Source organism: Giraffa tippelskirchi, chromosome 6 (genome assembly GCF_054371585.1).
Source record: "Giraffa tippelskirchi isolate mGirTip1 chromosome 6, T2T-mGirTip1v1.2.pri, whole genome shotgun sequence".
NCBI lineage: Eukaryota > Metazoa > Chordata > Mammalia > Artiodactyla > Giraffidae > Giraffa > Giraffa tippelskirchi.
In genome coordinates, this window is record NC_137280.1 from 130,957,854 (window position 1) to 130,976,516 (window position 18,663).

At 41.2% G+C, this 18,663-nt stretch overlaps 1 protein-coding gene across 35 annotated transcripts in view; it reads right to left on the minus strand.

The window, feature by feature from the left end:
- Positions 1-18,663, minus strand: part of PPP2R2B (protein phosphatase 2 regulatory subunit Bbeta) — a 764,919-nt gene that overhangs the window by 363,370 nt on the left and 382,886 nt on the right. For 8 of the 35 annotated variants that reach the window (XM_081505068.1, XM_081505060.1, XM_081505061.1 and 5 more), the window contains one exon: positions 14,048-14,165. The exons of 13 other annotated variants lie outside the window; for them this stretch is intronic. Coding sequence is in view for 1 of the 22 variants with exons in the window: in XM_081505042.1 (XP_081361168.1) it covers positions 14,048-14,165; positions 18,372-18,473 (220 nt within the window). In the remaining 21 variants the exon portion in view is untranslated. Of the gene's footprint in view, positions 1-507; positions 593-14,047; positions 14,166-17,043; positions 18,575-18,663 lie in introns of those variants that run through there. 14 more of the 35 variants (XM_081505078.1, XM_081505071.1, XM_081505051.1 and 11 more) reach the window with 6 other exon arrangements.

An 18,663-nucleotide genomic window follows, 5' to 3' on the forward strand; every position in this document is an offset into this window, starting at 1 on the left:
GTGAATGCTGCTGTCATCTACATCAATTAAAAGGACCTCGCTGCCGACAAATGCAACACAGATGATGTCTCAAAATCAGTGCAGTAAGTGAAGTAAGTCGGAAACAAAATGTTACATGCTGTGTTGATTCTACATTGTAAAAAAGGCAAAATCATGGTGACAAGATGTATTAGACCTGATGGGGGAGAAGTAAGTTACCCCTGGACCTAGAGCAAGATGAGTTCTACCTAGAAGTGGATGTTACAGGGATAAAGGCCAGGACAGAAGATCAGAAATGTGAGATACTTCTCAGCTGATTCACTGAGAACAGAGGATGGAAGAGGGATGCTTTTCTGATAGGGAAGGGGGAAGGTGAAGGAGGGTGGGGGGTGTGTGAAATTGAATGTTCACTTCCTAAATTATCAGCACAAATCTGAAAGTCATTGGGTTATACATTGGCAAAACAACATCTGACATTTGCTGAAGTAGAAGGTAAAAATCAAGAAATAAATCTGCATTTTGGGGTACCAGTGAGTTGGTGGACTGTTGTGGCACATACAGCAAGCCATCTTTGTGCCCCTTCCTGAAGACCCAGCACAAGCAGGGCTTTCTCCTGGACCTGGGTCAAAATGAGTATTTCCTGTATTAGTGTTGTGAAAGGTTGGCTTACATTCTCATCACAGAAATTTTCAGTAGCAGATAAAGAATGCTTGTGCAGTTCGTGTCATTACAGAGGAGCCAAACTGACAAGAGCATCCATGTGTTGTCTGGTCCTCACAAAGCTGGAGAAGGTGCTGAGGGCAAGGTGGGTGTGAACATTCTCTCACTGGCTGCAGAGCGGTAAACATTAGCCCATGACTGCCCAGTTCCCTTCGTTGGGAGGGCCCCTCCTCCCTGGCCCAAAATAAATGCTGGTTTGTCAAGATCCCACTCAGTTCCTTCCTTCTCCCAAGTCACTTTCATCATTTATGCCTTTGAAATCCTGTACTACTTTATTACTTAGAACTGGTGACTTGTTTCCTGTTGTTTCATACGTGTTTACCCTACCTCTCCAACCTAATTGTGAGGTTCCTGGGAGCATATTTCACACCCACAGTAGGTAGCACTTGGTTAGACATTCAAACTGCCTGATCAGTGTTTGGCAGCACTGCATTCCCTGGGAGGAAAACCACATTTCCCCTTCCTTATAAATAATGACCTTAGAAATATGCAAAGCAGTGCAGCAGGTACTATTTTATAAACAAGTTCAAAGTCAAGTTCTTGATATACCACTCCCACATTTCTCATCCAAAAATCAATCAATATGGTTCCTAAAATCACGGTACCCAAAGTGACACAGGTACCTCAGGGCATCACAGCAAATGGACAGGGGTGCCGTGGCAGATTTGAGAGAGAAACACATATGTCAGACGCCAGGAAAATTATTAGCTTGAGGTAGATCACAGTCTCAACATTAAATTGTGCTACGTGTCACATCTTTGCAAAGCATGGTTTTTAGCAGCTGCTGTGATTCAATCCAAGTATGGTGGGAAAATGAACGTGTAAGGGCAAATGTGATTTCAAGGCTTAAGAAACTGTTCTGTGATTAACAGATGCACACATTCCATTAGCAAGAACCTGTGATTACTGAAAAGTTAAATAGAAAAAACCTTTATTCATATATACATCTATTTTTTAAAATGCTACTAAATTCTTTGTACATAAATATGTATTAAGTTATTCTAACCTAATTACTTAATAAAGTAATTGTTGGCATTTCTTTTGGCATCACTGAGACACAATCAGAGCTCTGTGAACTAAGAGAGTTTAGAGGACTCTGCTCTGTAAGGTTCATATGATCGTTCCTACGTTCTAGAGAAGAGGCTGATAACCTAGGGGACGGAAGAATTTGTCCAGGGACACACGCAAGTAAATGCTAGACCTGGGATTCAATGTCAGGTTCCCTTTGATGTAAAACGCATGCTCCTAACCTACTAGGTTTACTTTAGGACCTTGAGATCAGCCCCTGGAGACAGTCACCAAAGAAAAAGCAGATGGAGAAGTATAGCTAAAAGTGGGAGAAGAGTTCCCTTGGGGCTAAGAGAGGGCAGCGGGACATCACACAAAGAAGTGGGGTCAGTGACCCCAGCTGTTTCTAACCACCAACTATTCCCACAGTAGAAATTTACACTGAGAGATTAAGTGACTTACTCAAGGTCCCATGGGGACCCCATCCATCCATTCTCCTAGACTATGATTCCCTTCCCCTATTAAAGCCACAGGAAAGAGGGAGTAACAGTATTAGCTTGAGCACTTCTTGAATTTAGTTCATTAGTTTCTGGGTGTCCCTGGATTTCCATTCTAACCTCAATCTACTTCAAGGAAGGACAACGTGATCCTTTTCTTATCCTGATGATCTGTGAGCGAGCATTTTCCTCACAATTATACATGTATTATTATCCTCTTAAGAGGTCAGCAAAACCTTTCATTTTAAAATTTGATTTATTTGCATCCATAATCTTCCTGTTAGTTAGACAATCTGCATAATACCTTGGCATGAAATAGTTTAACAAGGCTTTCCAAAATATAGAAGGAAGGCTCCTTAATAATAGAAGGCATTAACTCTCTTAACCAGGGACCCATTTGCAGATTAAATTTGCCAAAAGGTCAGCCTGCAGCTGCCACTGTGTGGCAAGACCCACGTGTCCTCCGTGTCATATACTGTGACATATCTTGAGAAGAGTCAGGGTCTTTTCCAGTCTGCTGATTCTCTGTTTCAATTAGAATAGATTTAAGAGTCCCCAAGCTCTGGTTTCTAGGTGGCCTTGCACAATATTATTAATAATTCAATCATACCTGTGCTGATAACAGATTACATTTCTACCACCACCTCCCCCCCACCCCACACACAGAAAACAGATTAAGGACTACCTCATAGCTAATTTCTTTAGCAGTTTCCTATCTGATTGACATCCATTTATCTAATTGCAGAAAGAAGATTTAATTTTCAGTCTGTTGGCTTAAAATTAATGGGAAAAACCTGTTTACTTTTTAAATATTTGACTCATTCTTTCTCATCTCTCATATAATGTTGAGATAGTCCATTTCACGGGCTGAATCCTCTATTTTATCAGTTTTCTCCCTCTGAATTCATTGCAGCTCAGTGTGGCTATTTACAATTTGAAGTCTAATATGAAATTTAATCTTTCATGGCAAATAATTTCATTTTTATGGGAACCCAGCAATGAGGAGGGCAGCTAAGTGTTTGTTTGGAAATTCTTTTTTTTAATTAAAATTTTTCTTTTCATCTTTTAATTATATTTGTATGAGAAGATGATTGTTAACAGAACCTATTGTGGTAATGATATCCCAACACATGTAAATCAAACCGTCATGCTATACACCTTAAACTTATACAGTGATGTATGTCAATTACATTTGAATAAAACTGGGGGGAAAACCCACAAAATTTTAGAAATAGAAAAGAATTTTAGGAACTCTCTAGCCCTGGGTTCAAAACCTAGTTTGATCATTTACAAACAGCGAAATAACCCAGAACAGGTTGACTCAACCTAGTTTCTAGATAGAGTGGGACAAATGAGGTTCCCAGGGTGCAAAACTGAAGGAGGTATTTACTGTCAGAGTTGTGACACGACCCTGTCAGTAAGTACATCCTTCTGAACTTTTACACTGTAGGCTTGTAGCTTGCTTCACTCCAGTGTTAGCCCTGAGCTTGAAACATCAAGTGCCCTATCTGCTAGCAGCAGTCCCCGGTCTTTTTGGCACCAGGGACCAGTTTCACGGAAGATAATTTTTCTGTGAACCAGGTTGGGGGGAAGAGTTTCAGGATATTCAGGTACATTACATTTATTATGCACTTTATTTTTATTATTATTATATCAGCTCTACCTCAAATCATCAGGCATTAGACCCTGGAGGCAGGGACCCCTGTGCTAAGAGGATGAAATTAAATAATTCACATAAAGCCCTTAGCATATTGCCTGGCACACAGCAAGCACCCAGTAAATGTTCAATGATGTTACTATTAATAATAATTTGTTATTAATTAAATGTTGTATGTGCTCCTTCCCAATTCATATACATTGAAACCCCAACTCCCAGTGTGGTGGGATTTAGAGATGGGGCCTTTGGAGGTAGGTGAGTTCACGGGAGTAGGGCTCCCATGATGGGATTAGTGCCATAAGAGGAGGAGGAGATTGACACGCACTCTGTCCCACCATGTGAGGAGACAGTGAGACAGTGGCTGTCTGCAAGCCAGAAAGAGGGCTCTCACCAGAACCCATCATGCCAGCATCCTGGTCTTAGACTTTTAGCCTCCAGCCAGAACTGTGAGAAATAATAGTTCAACCCACCTAGACTATTGTATTTTATTATGACAACACAAGCTGATTAAAACAATGATGTTGTATCATGCAATCCTGCCTTTTAATGGCTTCTTATGGTCTTTTAAAAATAAAGTATAAAATCATTAACATGTCCCCACAGTGAAGTATGGTCTGGTCCCTATATTTCTTTCTAAAAGTATTTTCTAATACTCTCTCTGAAAATCTCTGCTGTCTAAACACACGGGTCTTCCTTTGGGCTCTTGAATGTATCATGCTTAATACCCCTCTGCCTACCATAGGACCTTGGCATAGGCTGTTCCCTGTCAAAAATGCTTTGCCACCCCCCTTTCACACAGTTAACTCTGCTTCATCCTTCATATCACACTTCAGTCATTGTTTCCTTAGGGTCTAGATCAGCTCTGTCAGATACTTCTTTCACCTTTAAAATAAATCATAGTTGGTATTTATTTGATTATTTGATTACTTAAATTTAAAGGCATTTTAAATTACTTAAATTTAAAGGCACAGGGAGGAAACAGAGGGTGAGATGAATTGGGAGATTAGGACTGACATATATACACCACTATGTATAAGATAGATAGCTAGGGGGAAGCTGTTGTACAGCACAGGGAGCTCAACTCGATGCTCTGTGATGACCTAGAGGGGTGAGAATAGGAGGGGCATGGGAAGGGAGGTGATGTGTGTACACATATAACTGCCTCACTTCATTGTACAGCAGAAACTAACACAACATTGTAAAGCAATTATAATCCAATTAAAAAAATAAAGAGATTAACCCTGGAAAGCAAAAACAAAAACATCATATTGCCAGTGCTCCATCTTTGACAGGGCTATCCTAAGCCAGGCATAGGGCAGGCACTACCTCACACGGGAGACTGCTGCCTTTTGTATCAACAGTTCTTACTACTTATTTTTCCTCATAGAAGGGCAAATGACTCTTTTCTCTACATGGCCACACCTCCATCCTATTTTCTTCTACATGCAGCCACCTTCTTTGTATATTTCTTAGTTCGTAAGAAACTTGTTGAGAATGGGTAGCACATCAAGCTTGGTTGGGTTAACACAGTGAATAAAGGTACCCTCTCTGCACTTAGGTTCTCTCCACAGAGGGGGAGATGAATCAGGCATAGTGCTCAGATTTAAGACACGTGTACATGCTCAGTTGTGCCCGACTTTGGGACCCTGTGGGGCACTTTGTCCATGGCATTCTCCAGGCAAGAATACTGGAGTGGGTTGCCATTTCCTCCTCCAGGGATCTTCCCAATCCAGGGATCAAACCTGTGTCTCCTACATTGGCAGGCAGGTTCTTTACTACTGAGCAACCTGGGAAGCTCTTGGATTTAAAACAGTATGTGTTAAATTTTGTAAGAGAGGTACAAGGTAGCCTAAGGAGAGGCATCTTCTCATTTGAGGAATCAATGGCCAATTCCTGAAGAAGGTGACAATTCCTAACACCTGAAGAATAAGTAGGAGTTATATACCAAAGAGCAGACGGAAGAAAACCAATATTTTCAGGACAGACAAAGGTTGCTGAGACATTCTGCACGTTCACAAAGAGATGACACAGTTTACAATCTCTTTTGTTCTTTCAATTATTGTATGCATTCATTCATTTATTTATTCATTCATAACAAACCTCCAAGTACTACCTTGGTATGGAAATATAATAGGAAAAAAGACAGATCCTGTGCTCTTTGGGAGATTATATACTGGTACATTTAAATCCTATCTATATCCAAGAAACTTTCAAGAACCATGCAGGGAATGTTGCTAAAACTGCCCTGTGCCAAGAATTGTAGTAGATATCTGCCTAGTGTTTCATTTCTGGCCATTACTGAAATGCAGTGGTCCTGAGGTGACTGTCTGCTCTGAGGGTAAGATGTTTAGAATTAGAAGCAAGACTAAGTTTATATTTGATTGGAAGTGTCTATTTACTGTGATTTCAGAGCATAGAGAGAGCCAAGTACTTAAAACAAAAACAATGCTACCTAAATGCTTGTTCTTGTTATTACTCAGGAGCATAGAGAAGGCAGAAGGGAAGAAGGACTGGTGCTTTGAAAAAGACATTCTTCACAAAGAATACATAGCATTTGGACTTCCCTGGTGGTGCAGCGAATGAGAGCCTGCACAATGCAGGGCACATGGGTTCAATTCCTGGTCTGGGAAGATCCCACATGCAGTGGGGCAGCTGAGCCCATGGGCCACCAAATACTGAGGACCAGGGGCCCTAGAACCTGTACTCAGCAACGAGAGAAGCCACTGCAATGAGAAGTCCACGCACCACAACTAGAGAGTAGCCTTGGCTTGCCACAACTAGAGAAAACAGGTGCACAGCAATGAAGACCCAGCACAGTCAATAAGTAAAATAAAAGAACATATTGTGTTTGAGAAAGAGAGGGGAAATCCCTAGGGCTTATTGTCTCTGATTTGAGTGATTGGTCGTTTTAGCCCAACATTTCAAGCCAGCGCTACATCCACGGCAGAAACATTCAAGGAAGTTCTTAGCTTAGTTAGAATGGAAAGAAATAGAGGCCAGTATGTGTTTCCAAGGAGACTGAAACTCTTTCTCATCCAAGGCCTCTCTATTTTCTGAATTTCAAGGATTTTTCTAAATTTGTCACCTTAAAACAATCCCTTCAACCTTTCAAATCTCTAATTTACCTTTATCCAAAGACCCCACAGGGCATGGTCCATGAATTATATGATTATCTCTATTTGAAAAGATGGAACTATATTGAGACATGGAGAATTGAGTAACCCATTCATACTCTCTAGTAAATACAATAGATATATTTCAAATACCATTCAGTACTTCATGGCAAATAGAAGGGGAAAAAGTGGAAACAGTGACAGATTTTATTTTCTTGGGCTCCAAAATCACTGCCGACAGGGACTACAGCCATGAAATTCAAAGATGCTTCCTCCTTAGAAGAAGGAAAGCTATGACAAACCTAGACAGCGTATTGAAAAGCAGAAATGTACAACTCTATACCAGAAAAACAACCTAATCAAAAAGTGGAGAAAAGACCTAAACAGACATTTCTCCAAAGAAGACATACAGATAGCTAACAAACACATGAAAAGATGCTCAATACTGTTCATTATTAGAGAAATGTAAATCAAAACTACAACGAGATATCACCTCACACCAGTCAGAATGGCCATCATCAAAAAGTCTACAAACAATAAATGCAGGAGAGGGTGTGGGGGAAAAGGGAACCCTTTTGCACTGTTGGTGGGAATGTAAACTGATACAGCCACTATGAAAGATGGTATGGAGATTCCTTTAAAAACTAGGAAAAAAAACCACCATATGACCCAGCAATCCCACTATGAGGCATATACCCTGAGGAAACCAAAACTGAAAAAGACACATGTACCCCAATGTTCACTGCAGCACTATTTACAATAGCTAGAACATGGAAGCAAAATAGCTGTCCATTAACAGATGAATGGATAAAGAAGCTGTGGTACATATACACAGTAGAATATTACTCAGCCATAAAAAGGAACACAGTTGAGTCAGTTCTAATGAGGTAGGTGAACCTAGAACCTATTATACAGAGTGAAGTAAGTCAGTAAGTCAGAAAGAGAAAGACAAATATTGTATCCTAACGCATATATATATATATGGAATCTAGAAAGATGGTACCAAAGAATTTATTTGCAGGGCAACAATGGAGAAACAGACATGGAGAACAGACTTATGGACATGGGGAGAGGGGAGGAGAGGGTGAAATGTATGGAGAAAGTAACATGGAAATTTACATTACCATACGTAAAATAGATAGCCAACAGGAATTTGCTGTCTCAGGAAACTCAAACAGGGGCCCTGTATCAACCTAGAGGGGTGGGATGGGGAAGGAGATGGGAGGGAGGTTCTCGAGGGAGGGGATATATTTATACCGATGGCTAATTCACGGTGAGGTTTGACAGAAAACAACAAAAATCTGTAAAGCAATTATCCTTCAATTAAAAAATAAATTAAAAAAAAAAAAAAAAGCAGAAACATCACTTTGCCAGCAAAGGTCCGTATGGTCAAAGATACGGTTTTCCTAGGAGTCTAGGAGTACAGATGTGAGTGTTGTACCATAGAGAAGGCTGAGCACCAAAGGACTGATGCTTTTGAATTATGGTGGCTGGAGAAGACTCTTGAGAGTCCCTTGGACAGCAAGGAGATTAAACCAGTCAATCCTAAAGGAAATCAACCCTGAATATTCATTGGAAGAACTGAAGCTGAAGCTGAAGCTTCACTACTTCAGCCACTTGATGTGAAGAAACAACTCACTAGAAAAGACTCTGATGATGGGAAAGATTGAGGCAGGAGGAGAATGGGGTGACAAGAGGATGAAATGGTTGGATGGCATCAATGACTCAATGGACAGAAATTGAGCAAACTCTGGGAGACAGTGAAGGACAGGGAAGCCTGGTGTGTTGCAGTCCAAGGGATCACAAAGAGTCGGATATGACTTAGCGACTGAACAACCACCACCACCAATCAGTAATTCAAACTCAAGGACTAAAAAGTAAACTCTTAAATCCTTTAACGAATTCGACTGTAAGAAGATATCATTTAAAGCAATGAGACTACTGACAACCCATTTATTTCCTACGTTTTACTGAAATGGATCTAACTAGAGCTTTCCACTCTCTATGTGTATATATATATGATCTCTGGTAAGATTTTCAGCTGGGTTCACCCAACTCCAAATATATGGGTTATGAGGAATCAGCAGAGAAAATGACATATGATGCAGAGCAGGTGGCTTTGAGAGGCAATATTAACTATGTATATATGAAATCACAACAAGTATAAATATTTAATTTCCAGTGTTTGAGAGAGAGAAGAGGGTTTCTTTGCAAGTAGACTTCAATGCATATGTACATTAATTATAATTCATGACATGCCTCACACAAATCATAATTTCAGAAAATGATGCAATCATTTCAAACCAATATTGACACTTGGAATGTTACAATACTTTTAAAGATCAATTGCAGTATATTTTCTCTTTCCTCTAAAGAGGGCCTTCAGTCATGAGCAAGATGAAATGCTAAAGGAGCCACGTGGTTTGTATTCATCAAGCTTGTGTAACCTGGATTCAGAGGAGACTATCCACAGGGTCCTTTGGGAAGCAGTGGTGAGGGTGGTAGCAGTGTACACAGCTGTCCCACTGGACTGCATCCTGGTACCTCACCATTACCTGTATAAAGGTCATATCCCAAAGTTAATGATTTGTATCTTTTCTTGGCACCATTTCCCATATCTGGCAATCTCCATCTTTAGGATGTGTTCACAATAATCTCTAAATTTGAGCTCAAGATGTTATTGTTCTTCAGTTACTCAGCCACGTCCAATTCTTTGCGACCCCATGGACTGCCACATGCCAGGCTTCCCTGTCCTTCACTATGTCCTAGAGTTTGCTCAGACTCATGTCCCTTGAGTCAATGATGCCATCCAATCTCATTCTCTGTCGTTTCCTTCTTGCCCTCAAACTCTCCCAGCATCCACGTCTTTTCTAATGAGTCAGCACTTCACATCAGGTGGCCTAATGATTGGAGCTTCAGCTTCAGGCCTTCTCGTGAATATTCAGGGTTGATTTCCTTTAGGATTGGCTAGTTTGATCTCTTTGCTGTCCAAGGGACTCTCAAAGAGTCTCTCTAGCACCACAGATCAAAAGCATCAATTCTTCAGAGCTCAGTCTCCTTTATGATCCAACTCTCACATCTATACATGACTACTGAAGCAACCATAGCTTTGACTATATGGACCTTTGTCAGCAAAGTGACAATCTACTAAATAAAGCACTTCAGATGTGGGAACAAATTAGACATCCAAATGGGGTAAGATGCTGTTGCAAACAAAAAATGCTGTTGGCCAGATTGGCTCTAAGTTAAAGATGAAACACCAGTGGATAAAGACACTGGCAAAGATAAAGATCATGTCCTGTTGAGTAAATATTATAGGATTGGGTTTTATGAACAAAGCCATTTTCTTTGGCTATATGTTGGTGCTGAAAGCAAATCTGGTAGGTCACATAGCAACTGCAAAGAGACCTAGTAGGAGTTGGCACATCTTGTGTGGTAGGATTTGGGACCTAATACTTAAAGGACACTCCTTAGCTCAAAAGCAATCTTTCTAAATTGTCCACTGCTCGAGACATTAGAATCTACAGTGAGTTCCACGAAGGCCATTTTCACCTGGATGTCCCAGTTAAAATGGACACATTCCAGAGCTAGAATTCAACTTGTCCTTTTCTCTCCCCTCTTTTCCTTTCCTCCATACCTAATTTATCAGCAAATCCTGTGGTTCTACTTTCTACGGAGCTCTCAAGTGTGTCCTTATTGATACTCACTGCCACCACTCTGGCCCAAGCCACCATCACCATCACCTCCATGAGAAAACAACAGCCTCTTCACTAGTCTCCTTGCTCCCACTTTTGCCTCTGGCTTACTTGTCAAGGAGCTACAGAAACACTTTTACAAAAATATGAATCAGACCATGCCATTCTACTTAAAATCCTCCAATGTCTTCTCCTCGTGCTGAGAATAAAGTCCAAACTGCTGACCCTGGTATTCTATTGATGATATTCTTCCCACAGCCCTTTGCATGCCTACCTCTCTCATTCATTTATCTCCTCCCTATTTCACCCCATCAGTGAAAAGAAGGTATCCTACACACACACACACACCTTGCCTACCCCTTCCTCTATCACTATTTCTTCATAATAATTTCCACTACGTGAAATTTCAGGACCCTAGACATTAAGGTCATGTCATGAATCTGCCGTTCCTTTACCCTGAGTTGAGCTGTCACATCCAGGTGCACACTTAGAGGAGGAATCCGCTCGGATCACTACAATGCCTTAATGACTATTCATTGATGAACTGCCCTTTGTTCCCTGACAGTATATGTTTGGTCTGCATATAATGCCACACTCTGAGCCAGCATAGAAAAATCCACTGCTGTTGACTTCCTCCCCTCTGTCCCTATTACGGTGCTGCCTTCTCCTTGCGAATATTTTCAAACTATTAACAAAAACAAAAACAAATGGAATCTCCAGTAACCATAACACTGTTACTGTTCTCTCTCTTTTCATCCCTTTTTGCAATGAAACTCTTCTAAGAAAACAGACACCTCGTTTCCTTGAACACCTCTCACCCTTTGAGGGGTGGTGGGGAAGTGAAAGGAAAGTGAAAGTTGCTCAGTCATGTTCCTCTTTGCAACCCCATGGAATTCTCTAGGCCAGAATACTGGAATGGGTAGCTGTTTCCTTCTCCAGGGGATCTTCCCAACCCAGGGATCAAATCCAGCTCTCCCGCATTGCAGGCGCATTCTTTTCCAGCTGAACCACCAGGGAAGCCCAAGAATACTGGAGTGGATAGCCTATCCCTTGTCCAGTGGATCTTCCAAACTCAGGAATTGAACTGGGGTCTCCTGAATTGCAAGTGGATCCTTTACCAACTGAGCTATCAGGGAATCTGCTTTTAAAGCTGGACTTGCAGACATAAGACTTTCACTTAAGGGTCAGTTATGTTTTCCACTGAAACAAGTTTACTCACTTTGAACTGTTTCATACAACATCTGGCCCATAGTTGGCACTCAAATATCTGTTATACACACCACAATATCCACAACCAAAAGATGCAAAGGGTTAATATTTTTAAAAGGTGTTTGAGTTATTTAAATTCTTTCCAACCCAGAAGAATGAAAAAGCTAACTCCAACCAGATGTTCCCCTTTTTTTTTTTTTTTGACCGCTCAGAGAACGTTCTCTCCCTCTGGTCTCATCATATATGTGGCTAATCAGATGATTACACTTGGCAGAGAATGACAGAGAAATAAAGCAAGTTGCTTCCCTGGGTTCTTTCTCTGTTCTGGTTGCTGTTATACCCACACAGCCCAAACCAATATCAGGCATGTGAATGGCACCTAAAACATGAATAAATGAATGAACGCACATAGTATGCGGCAGAGCCAGTATTCTAAGCCAGATTCGTCTGATAATAAGCCCATGTTCCGCAGCTAAACTGACTCCTTCATTTGCCTCAGGAAGAGCGTTGCTGTTTTCTGCTGCCACTCTTTGATCCTTGTTGTGTGTTCTCCCAGACGATCTGTGTGGTTTTTCTCACCAACTGCCTGTAGGTGCCTCAGAGCAGGGTCATCCCTTGTACAACATTCCTCAGAGTCAAAACAAAACAAACAAACTGTCCTGCACACTGATATCTATCAGATAATCTGCATGCAATTAAAAATGCATTTTACAGGTAAGGATTCTTATAAAGAGGCTCAAAATTATTCCCAAGGACACACAGTTCATGGCAGAGTTGCTTTCAGAACCTACTCCACTGGGTCCCTTCACATTCTTTTATGAGCAGGAGGATTAGAAATAGATGACTAATTTATCGTCTGTTTCCCCGTCTATATTCTAATACCACAGCGACTGCCAACTTCAACCATCTCAATCCTTTAGCCCAATCTTCCTGCATATCTTCGATGTGGCAAGACCAGAGGACAAAGAAAATAAACAGTCTAACGAACTTAGAGCTGTTAAGTTCTTCTTTCCTCACGTTTCACCAAGTCCTGTCATTATATCTGCTATCTGAAGACGCAAAGTCTTCATTTAACAGCAAAGTGCCAAGTAATGTGACGTCTGTCTTCTGTTAAAACAACACTTATTCATCTCAAGCACGTATGGATCCATGTTGTTTTGCAACTGACCTGAGCTTTCCACAGGTGCTCTCTCATACTTCATGCGTGAGAATGTAGCCCCTGCCTGCCCACCCACAGCCCCTTGCCTTTTCTTGGAAAAATGTAATCTGGTCCACCTGCATTTTTCTATTTGGACTGCAGCAAAGAAACCACATGAAAATGACAGAACTGCCAAAAAGAATGATGACTTCATTGCTTAAAAACCATATGAATTCACTGAGGAGGGAGTGAGGCAGAGGAGCAGAGATACAGGAGGAAGAGCAGACAAGAAGAGAATTTTGCCTTTGGGCTTCCCACCTCTTCTGGGTGTTGCTGAGAATAGTTTTACCTGCCCTTCAGAATTAACATGATTGTCCATAACAGACAACTTTAAGTCTCCTTCTGTAGTACATGGCAGGATTTTTTCCTTTTAACTGGAGTTGGTAATAGTACGAGGAAGGGAGAAGGCAAAGAAAGTGATGACGAGGACAGCATCCACCGTTTATTAAGAGGTGGCTTCATAGTAGCACTAGTCTAAGCCTTTTCGTAGATTACTTTTTCCATTTATTTTATTGAGGTATTATTGATTTACAATGTTGTGTTAATTTCTGTTGTACAGCAAAGTGATTCCGTTATATATGCATGTGTGTGTGTATATATATTTTTTCATAATCTTTTCCATTTTGGTTTATCATAGGATATTGAATATAGTTCCCTGTGCTATATTGGGTATATTGTTTTATTCAGTCCTTTAAACTCCTCCACATGTCACCTCCATTTAAACCCCTGGAGGGCTTCCCATCACCTTTAAATTAAATCCATATGTCTTAACATAATTTATGAGACCCTAAGACTCCATCAGCTTTAGCCCCTCTCTCAACCTCAGCTTGTACCACTCTGTACCTCACTTGAATGGTCTGGTCTCATTGGCACTTAAACACTTTTGGTTCTTCCTATGTTTAGTGCTCTCTTTTGCCCAAGAGCCTTTAAATATAGGGCTTCCCTGGTAGCTCAACTGGTAAAGAACCAACCTGCATGCACGAGACCCTGGTTCGATTCTTGAGTTGTGAAGATCCACTGGAGAAGGGATAGGCTACCCACTCCAGTATTCTTGGGCTTCCGTGGTGGCTTAGATGGAAAAGAATCCTCCTGCAATGGGGGAGACCTGGGTTCAGTCCCTGGGTTGAGAAGATCCCCTGGAGAAGGGAAAGGTTACCCACTCCAGTATTCTGGCCTAGAGAATTCCACAGACTGTATACTTTATAGGGTCACAAAGAGTCAGACACGACTGAGCTACTTTCACTTTCTTTAAATATGTTCCTTGCAAACATATTCTTTTCACTCTTCACTTGGCTAACTCCAACTTTCTCTCACATTTTAAGTATCTTTTCTTGGAGGAGACTGTCTCTCATTCCAACTAAACTAGGTTGGGTTGTTTGTTCCATGATTCATTCTGTTTCTTATTTCATAACTCTATATCTGTAGTCCTAGTTATGGAGTCACACAGGTTTGGAGTTATAAAACAAGAAGTGACTAGTTACATATGTACCTTTCCTGTCAGATTTAACCTTTGTGAAGGTTGGCAGACACCATTTCTTTTCTTTTTTTTTTTTTGGCTGCACTATGTGGCTTGCAGGATCTTAGTTCCCCAACCATGAATGGAACCCATGACCCCTGCAGTGGAAGCACAGAATCCTCACTGGACAGCTGGGGAATCCCCAAGCATACCTTCTCACTCACAGTAGTTCCCTTACCATCCAGTTGAATGCCTACCGCATGAGTACACCTTGAATACATGAAGGGAAATCGGTTAGTATCTGCATAATCTATATATGAGCATGTCTGTTTCATAGATGAGGAAACAGGTTAAGAGGGGTTAAATAACTTGCCAAAAGATACACAGTTGCCAACTGGAAAAGTTAAGGCTTGAGTCCAAGAAGACTGATTCTCAAAAGCCTATGTCATGATCATTCTATAGCACTGTCTTTTCAAAATTTCCTCAGAAATTTAACAGAAAAAAATAAAGACAATTACTATAAAATACATCTCTTAGAGAAGAAATGGAGTAGAAAAAGCTGCTGGGATTCAGGGAGATGATCTTTCTTCCATCTGATTCCAGAGCTTCATGAGAGAGGCTAGATCAATTTTTAATCTTTTAGCACCCTGGGTATGATGGTGTGCTTTCTTCAAATGCTGCTTTTGTCTCTCAACTAGGTAGTGGCGGATAACAGGCAACCGATAACTTTTAGTCCTTCTCACAGATCGACATGAAAGAAGAGAAAGTGAGTGTCTCACATTCTGAGAAAGGTTGCCCAGGCAACAGAGACAGAGCCCGAGCACCAGACCACCCCGCTGAGACCCATGGCAGCGTCTACACCTTCCCCCACAGTGATGCTCACTTCTGGGGGGTGGCAGTCAATCATGTTCATACACACTTTTAAGGGGGTGTTGCTGAAAGATTTACCTGCCCCGATTGGACACAATTTATAAAGACATCTCCATGGATAGCCAACCAATATCTCCAGATTCTTACTATGTAGTCGGGTAAAAAACCCAATGTTTAATTTGTAGATTCTATCAGAAGAGCAACTCAAAAGATGAAAAAAGCTGAGATTTCAATTTTGTGGCTAGTAATAAGAAAAAAGCAGCCATTGAATTGAACATTGAGTTTCAAGGTTGGTAGACCAGTTTGTATATGGCGGCGGTCCTGACACAGCTCTGCCACTTCATGCCCATGTGACCTCTGAGAAGCTCCTTGATATCTTCATCAAGGATTTGTTCATCTATAAAATGGGTTTATAAACATAATTACTAGGTTTTTTTGTGAGGAGTAAATAAGAAAATGCGTGCAAAATTCTCAGCATAATGTGTGGCACTTAATCAAGGAAAGTTATAGTGATTATTATGATTGATTTGATTTCCTAAAAAGGTAGTTGGACAAAAAGATGAGCAGCCCTTCCTTTGAGTCTCTTCGCTAACTGAAGTTTACTGCAAAAGCTAGTGGGCTTTGTGTGTGCTCTTGTAATAATCAGCAGCGTGGGCTGTAAACCCCTCATTGCACAGGCAGCCTACCCCTAGAAATCCTCTAACAGGCTCACTGCGGTGTGAGGCACATGGTAGGTGCTCATGAAGAGTTTGTGGAAGCTGTCAGCAACAGCACGTGGTGGTTCAAAGCGCCACAGGCATCTGCATCTTGAGAGGAAATGGTACCCTCCTACAAGTCATTAAAAGACTTCTTCAGGAAGGGCAGGAACAACCTGCCACCTGACTGCTTTGTTCAGAAATACTTTCTGACTGGGTTACCCCAGAAGAGATGCTGCTCTTCGCTACATCACTGCATGATTGCCAGCCCCCACTAGGAAATGGCTTTTCACGATCACTTGCTGGTGTGTGTATGTGTACATATGCAGGGAAGAGGCTGGCCAAAGGGGAGAGTGCTGCAGAGCAGAACGAAACTTCTACCAATCTACTCCCACCCTCTGGCATACCATTGTGTCTGATAATGCTGTGCACGTGAGCATGTGAGAGTGTGTGTGTGTGTGTGTATGTGAGAGTGTGTGTGTTGGGGGGAGGAGTGAATACATCAGCAATGCCCTCCTACTTTTGGAAAACAAGTCCAAATCTCATTTAATTCTATTAGAAAATTATTCTTCAGGCGTAACTTAGATTCTCTGAAAATGGTTTATATTTTGAACACCAAAAACCTCTTTGGAGAGAATTAAAAGGGAAAATGTGTAAACGAGCACTTTTCTAAATTAAACAGTTTCTGGCTGAGCAGACCAAATTAGCCTTTTCTAGGAGGCAGAGTACAGTGCAATGGCTCTGGTCTTTGTTCCTGAATAAAAAATTCAAGAGAGGAAAACCATTCTATAATGAACAGCCTCTAAATGCTAATCTGGCCAAATGAATACTTGTGACTCATTAATATTTGTAAGTCATCTAGTTTTTGCTATTTTGAAAAACAAACCCCATGTAGTACTAATTAATAAAAGATATCATGTCTTATTAACGTTCATACGGTAATTACCAAAATCACAAATCCATCTGCTAAGTAGTCAGCAAACAAGACAAACGACTGTACCCAGTTAAACAGATTATCAAATGCCTTTGGGAGTATAATCGAATAGCCCCAACTCAGCCATGAGTCAAGCAGCTACTTCTCTAGCCATGAGGACGGGCCACAACCATCCTGTTTCCATGTGAGGCAAAGCAGAGCAGGGGAGAGACATCTGGCAATTCACCCTCTCTCGAGAGAATGAACTCTTATGCAAGTGTCAACGTTACTCATGTAGCTTTCGCTTACAGCCTTTGTGCTGATGCTTTAGATTGGTTCCTTTAAGCGACTTAAGAGAAAAGATCCCAAAGATGTTACCTAGTGTTAAATGCGATCCCATTAGCTTCTGCATGGAAAATGCCTATCAGAGAGGCTTCTTGGCTCCCAGTACAGAAGAGAAATTTCATCTTCCTGCAAATTTCTATGTCATTTGATCACTCTGTTTTTTCTGGCATTCATTACCTGTACACATTTCATATCTCCTCTCCTAGACAGGCATCTGAAGAACAGAAACCATATCTTACTAGTCTTTTAAGTACAACAATATTTACTGGAAGACTGAGGCTGAAGCAGAAGCTCCAATACTTTGGCCAACTGATTCGGAGAGCTGACTCATTGGAAAAGACCCTGATGCTGGGAAAGATTGAGGGAAGAGGAGAAGGGGGCAGCAGAGGATGAGATGATTAGATAGCATCACTGACTCAATGGACATGAATCTGAGCAAACTCCGGGAGACAGTGAGGGACAGATGAGCCTGGTGTTGTGCAGTTCATTGGGTAGCAAAGAGCTGGACATGATTTAGCCACCACCAACAACCACAAAGTACAACAACAATGACACCTACTTCTACTACTGATAATAGTTGTGATTAATATGTCACTTGAGTGAGTGCTTTAACTTCTACTTAATTTTTGTCATTTAATATTCACAATAACAGCCTGAGGTAAGTACTGCTTCACTTTACATGCGTGAGGCAACTGAGGCTCAGAAAGGCCGAGTGACAGAGCTGGGATTCATTTCTAGGTCCGAAAGACTCCAAATCCTGTGTTCTGAAACACTATGCAAAACCATCTCTGTGCTATATACAGCAGCTAGGTCAGGGTCAAGTATACAGTAGACATGGATCTATGTCAGTGGAATACATGAATATCTCACTATCAACTCATTCCTGCATCCCCTTGGTAGTTAAGGTTAAATCTTTGCAGTTCTCACTTCCTTGTGTATTTTTCCCAGGTGCGCATGACATTCAGCATTATTATTCGTACTGGATATCCAAAAATGTCAACAAAAGCTTCCCTTACATTTTTTACATCAGAAAATAAACACCTTTCCAGGACTCTACCTCCCAGTTCAGTGTCTGTCAGGATGATATTCACAATGAGGAACCTTCGGTGGCTTTTCATTTGTATTGGTTTATTCACATGTTGGACTGCAAGCTAGATGGTAGGAGGCAGCCCAGTGTTCTCGGCACCTCCACCCAGCTCTCTTCATCATCCTGGGCTCTGTAGTCACATAGCACCATGTCACCAGCTCAAGACCTGGGGGCCACTGACTTCACAATAGTCAATGTTTTCCCTTGGTGGGGGCAGTGGG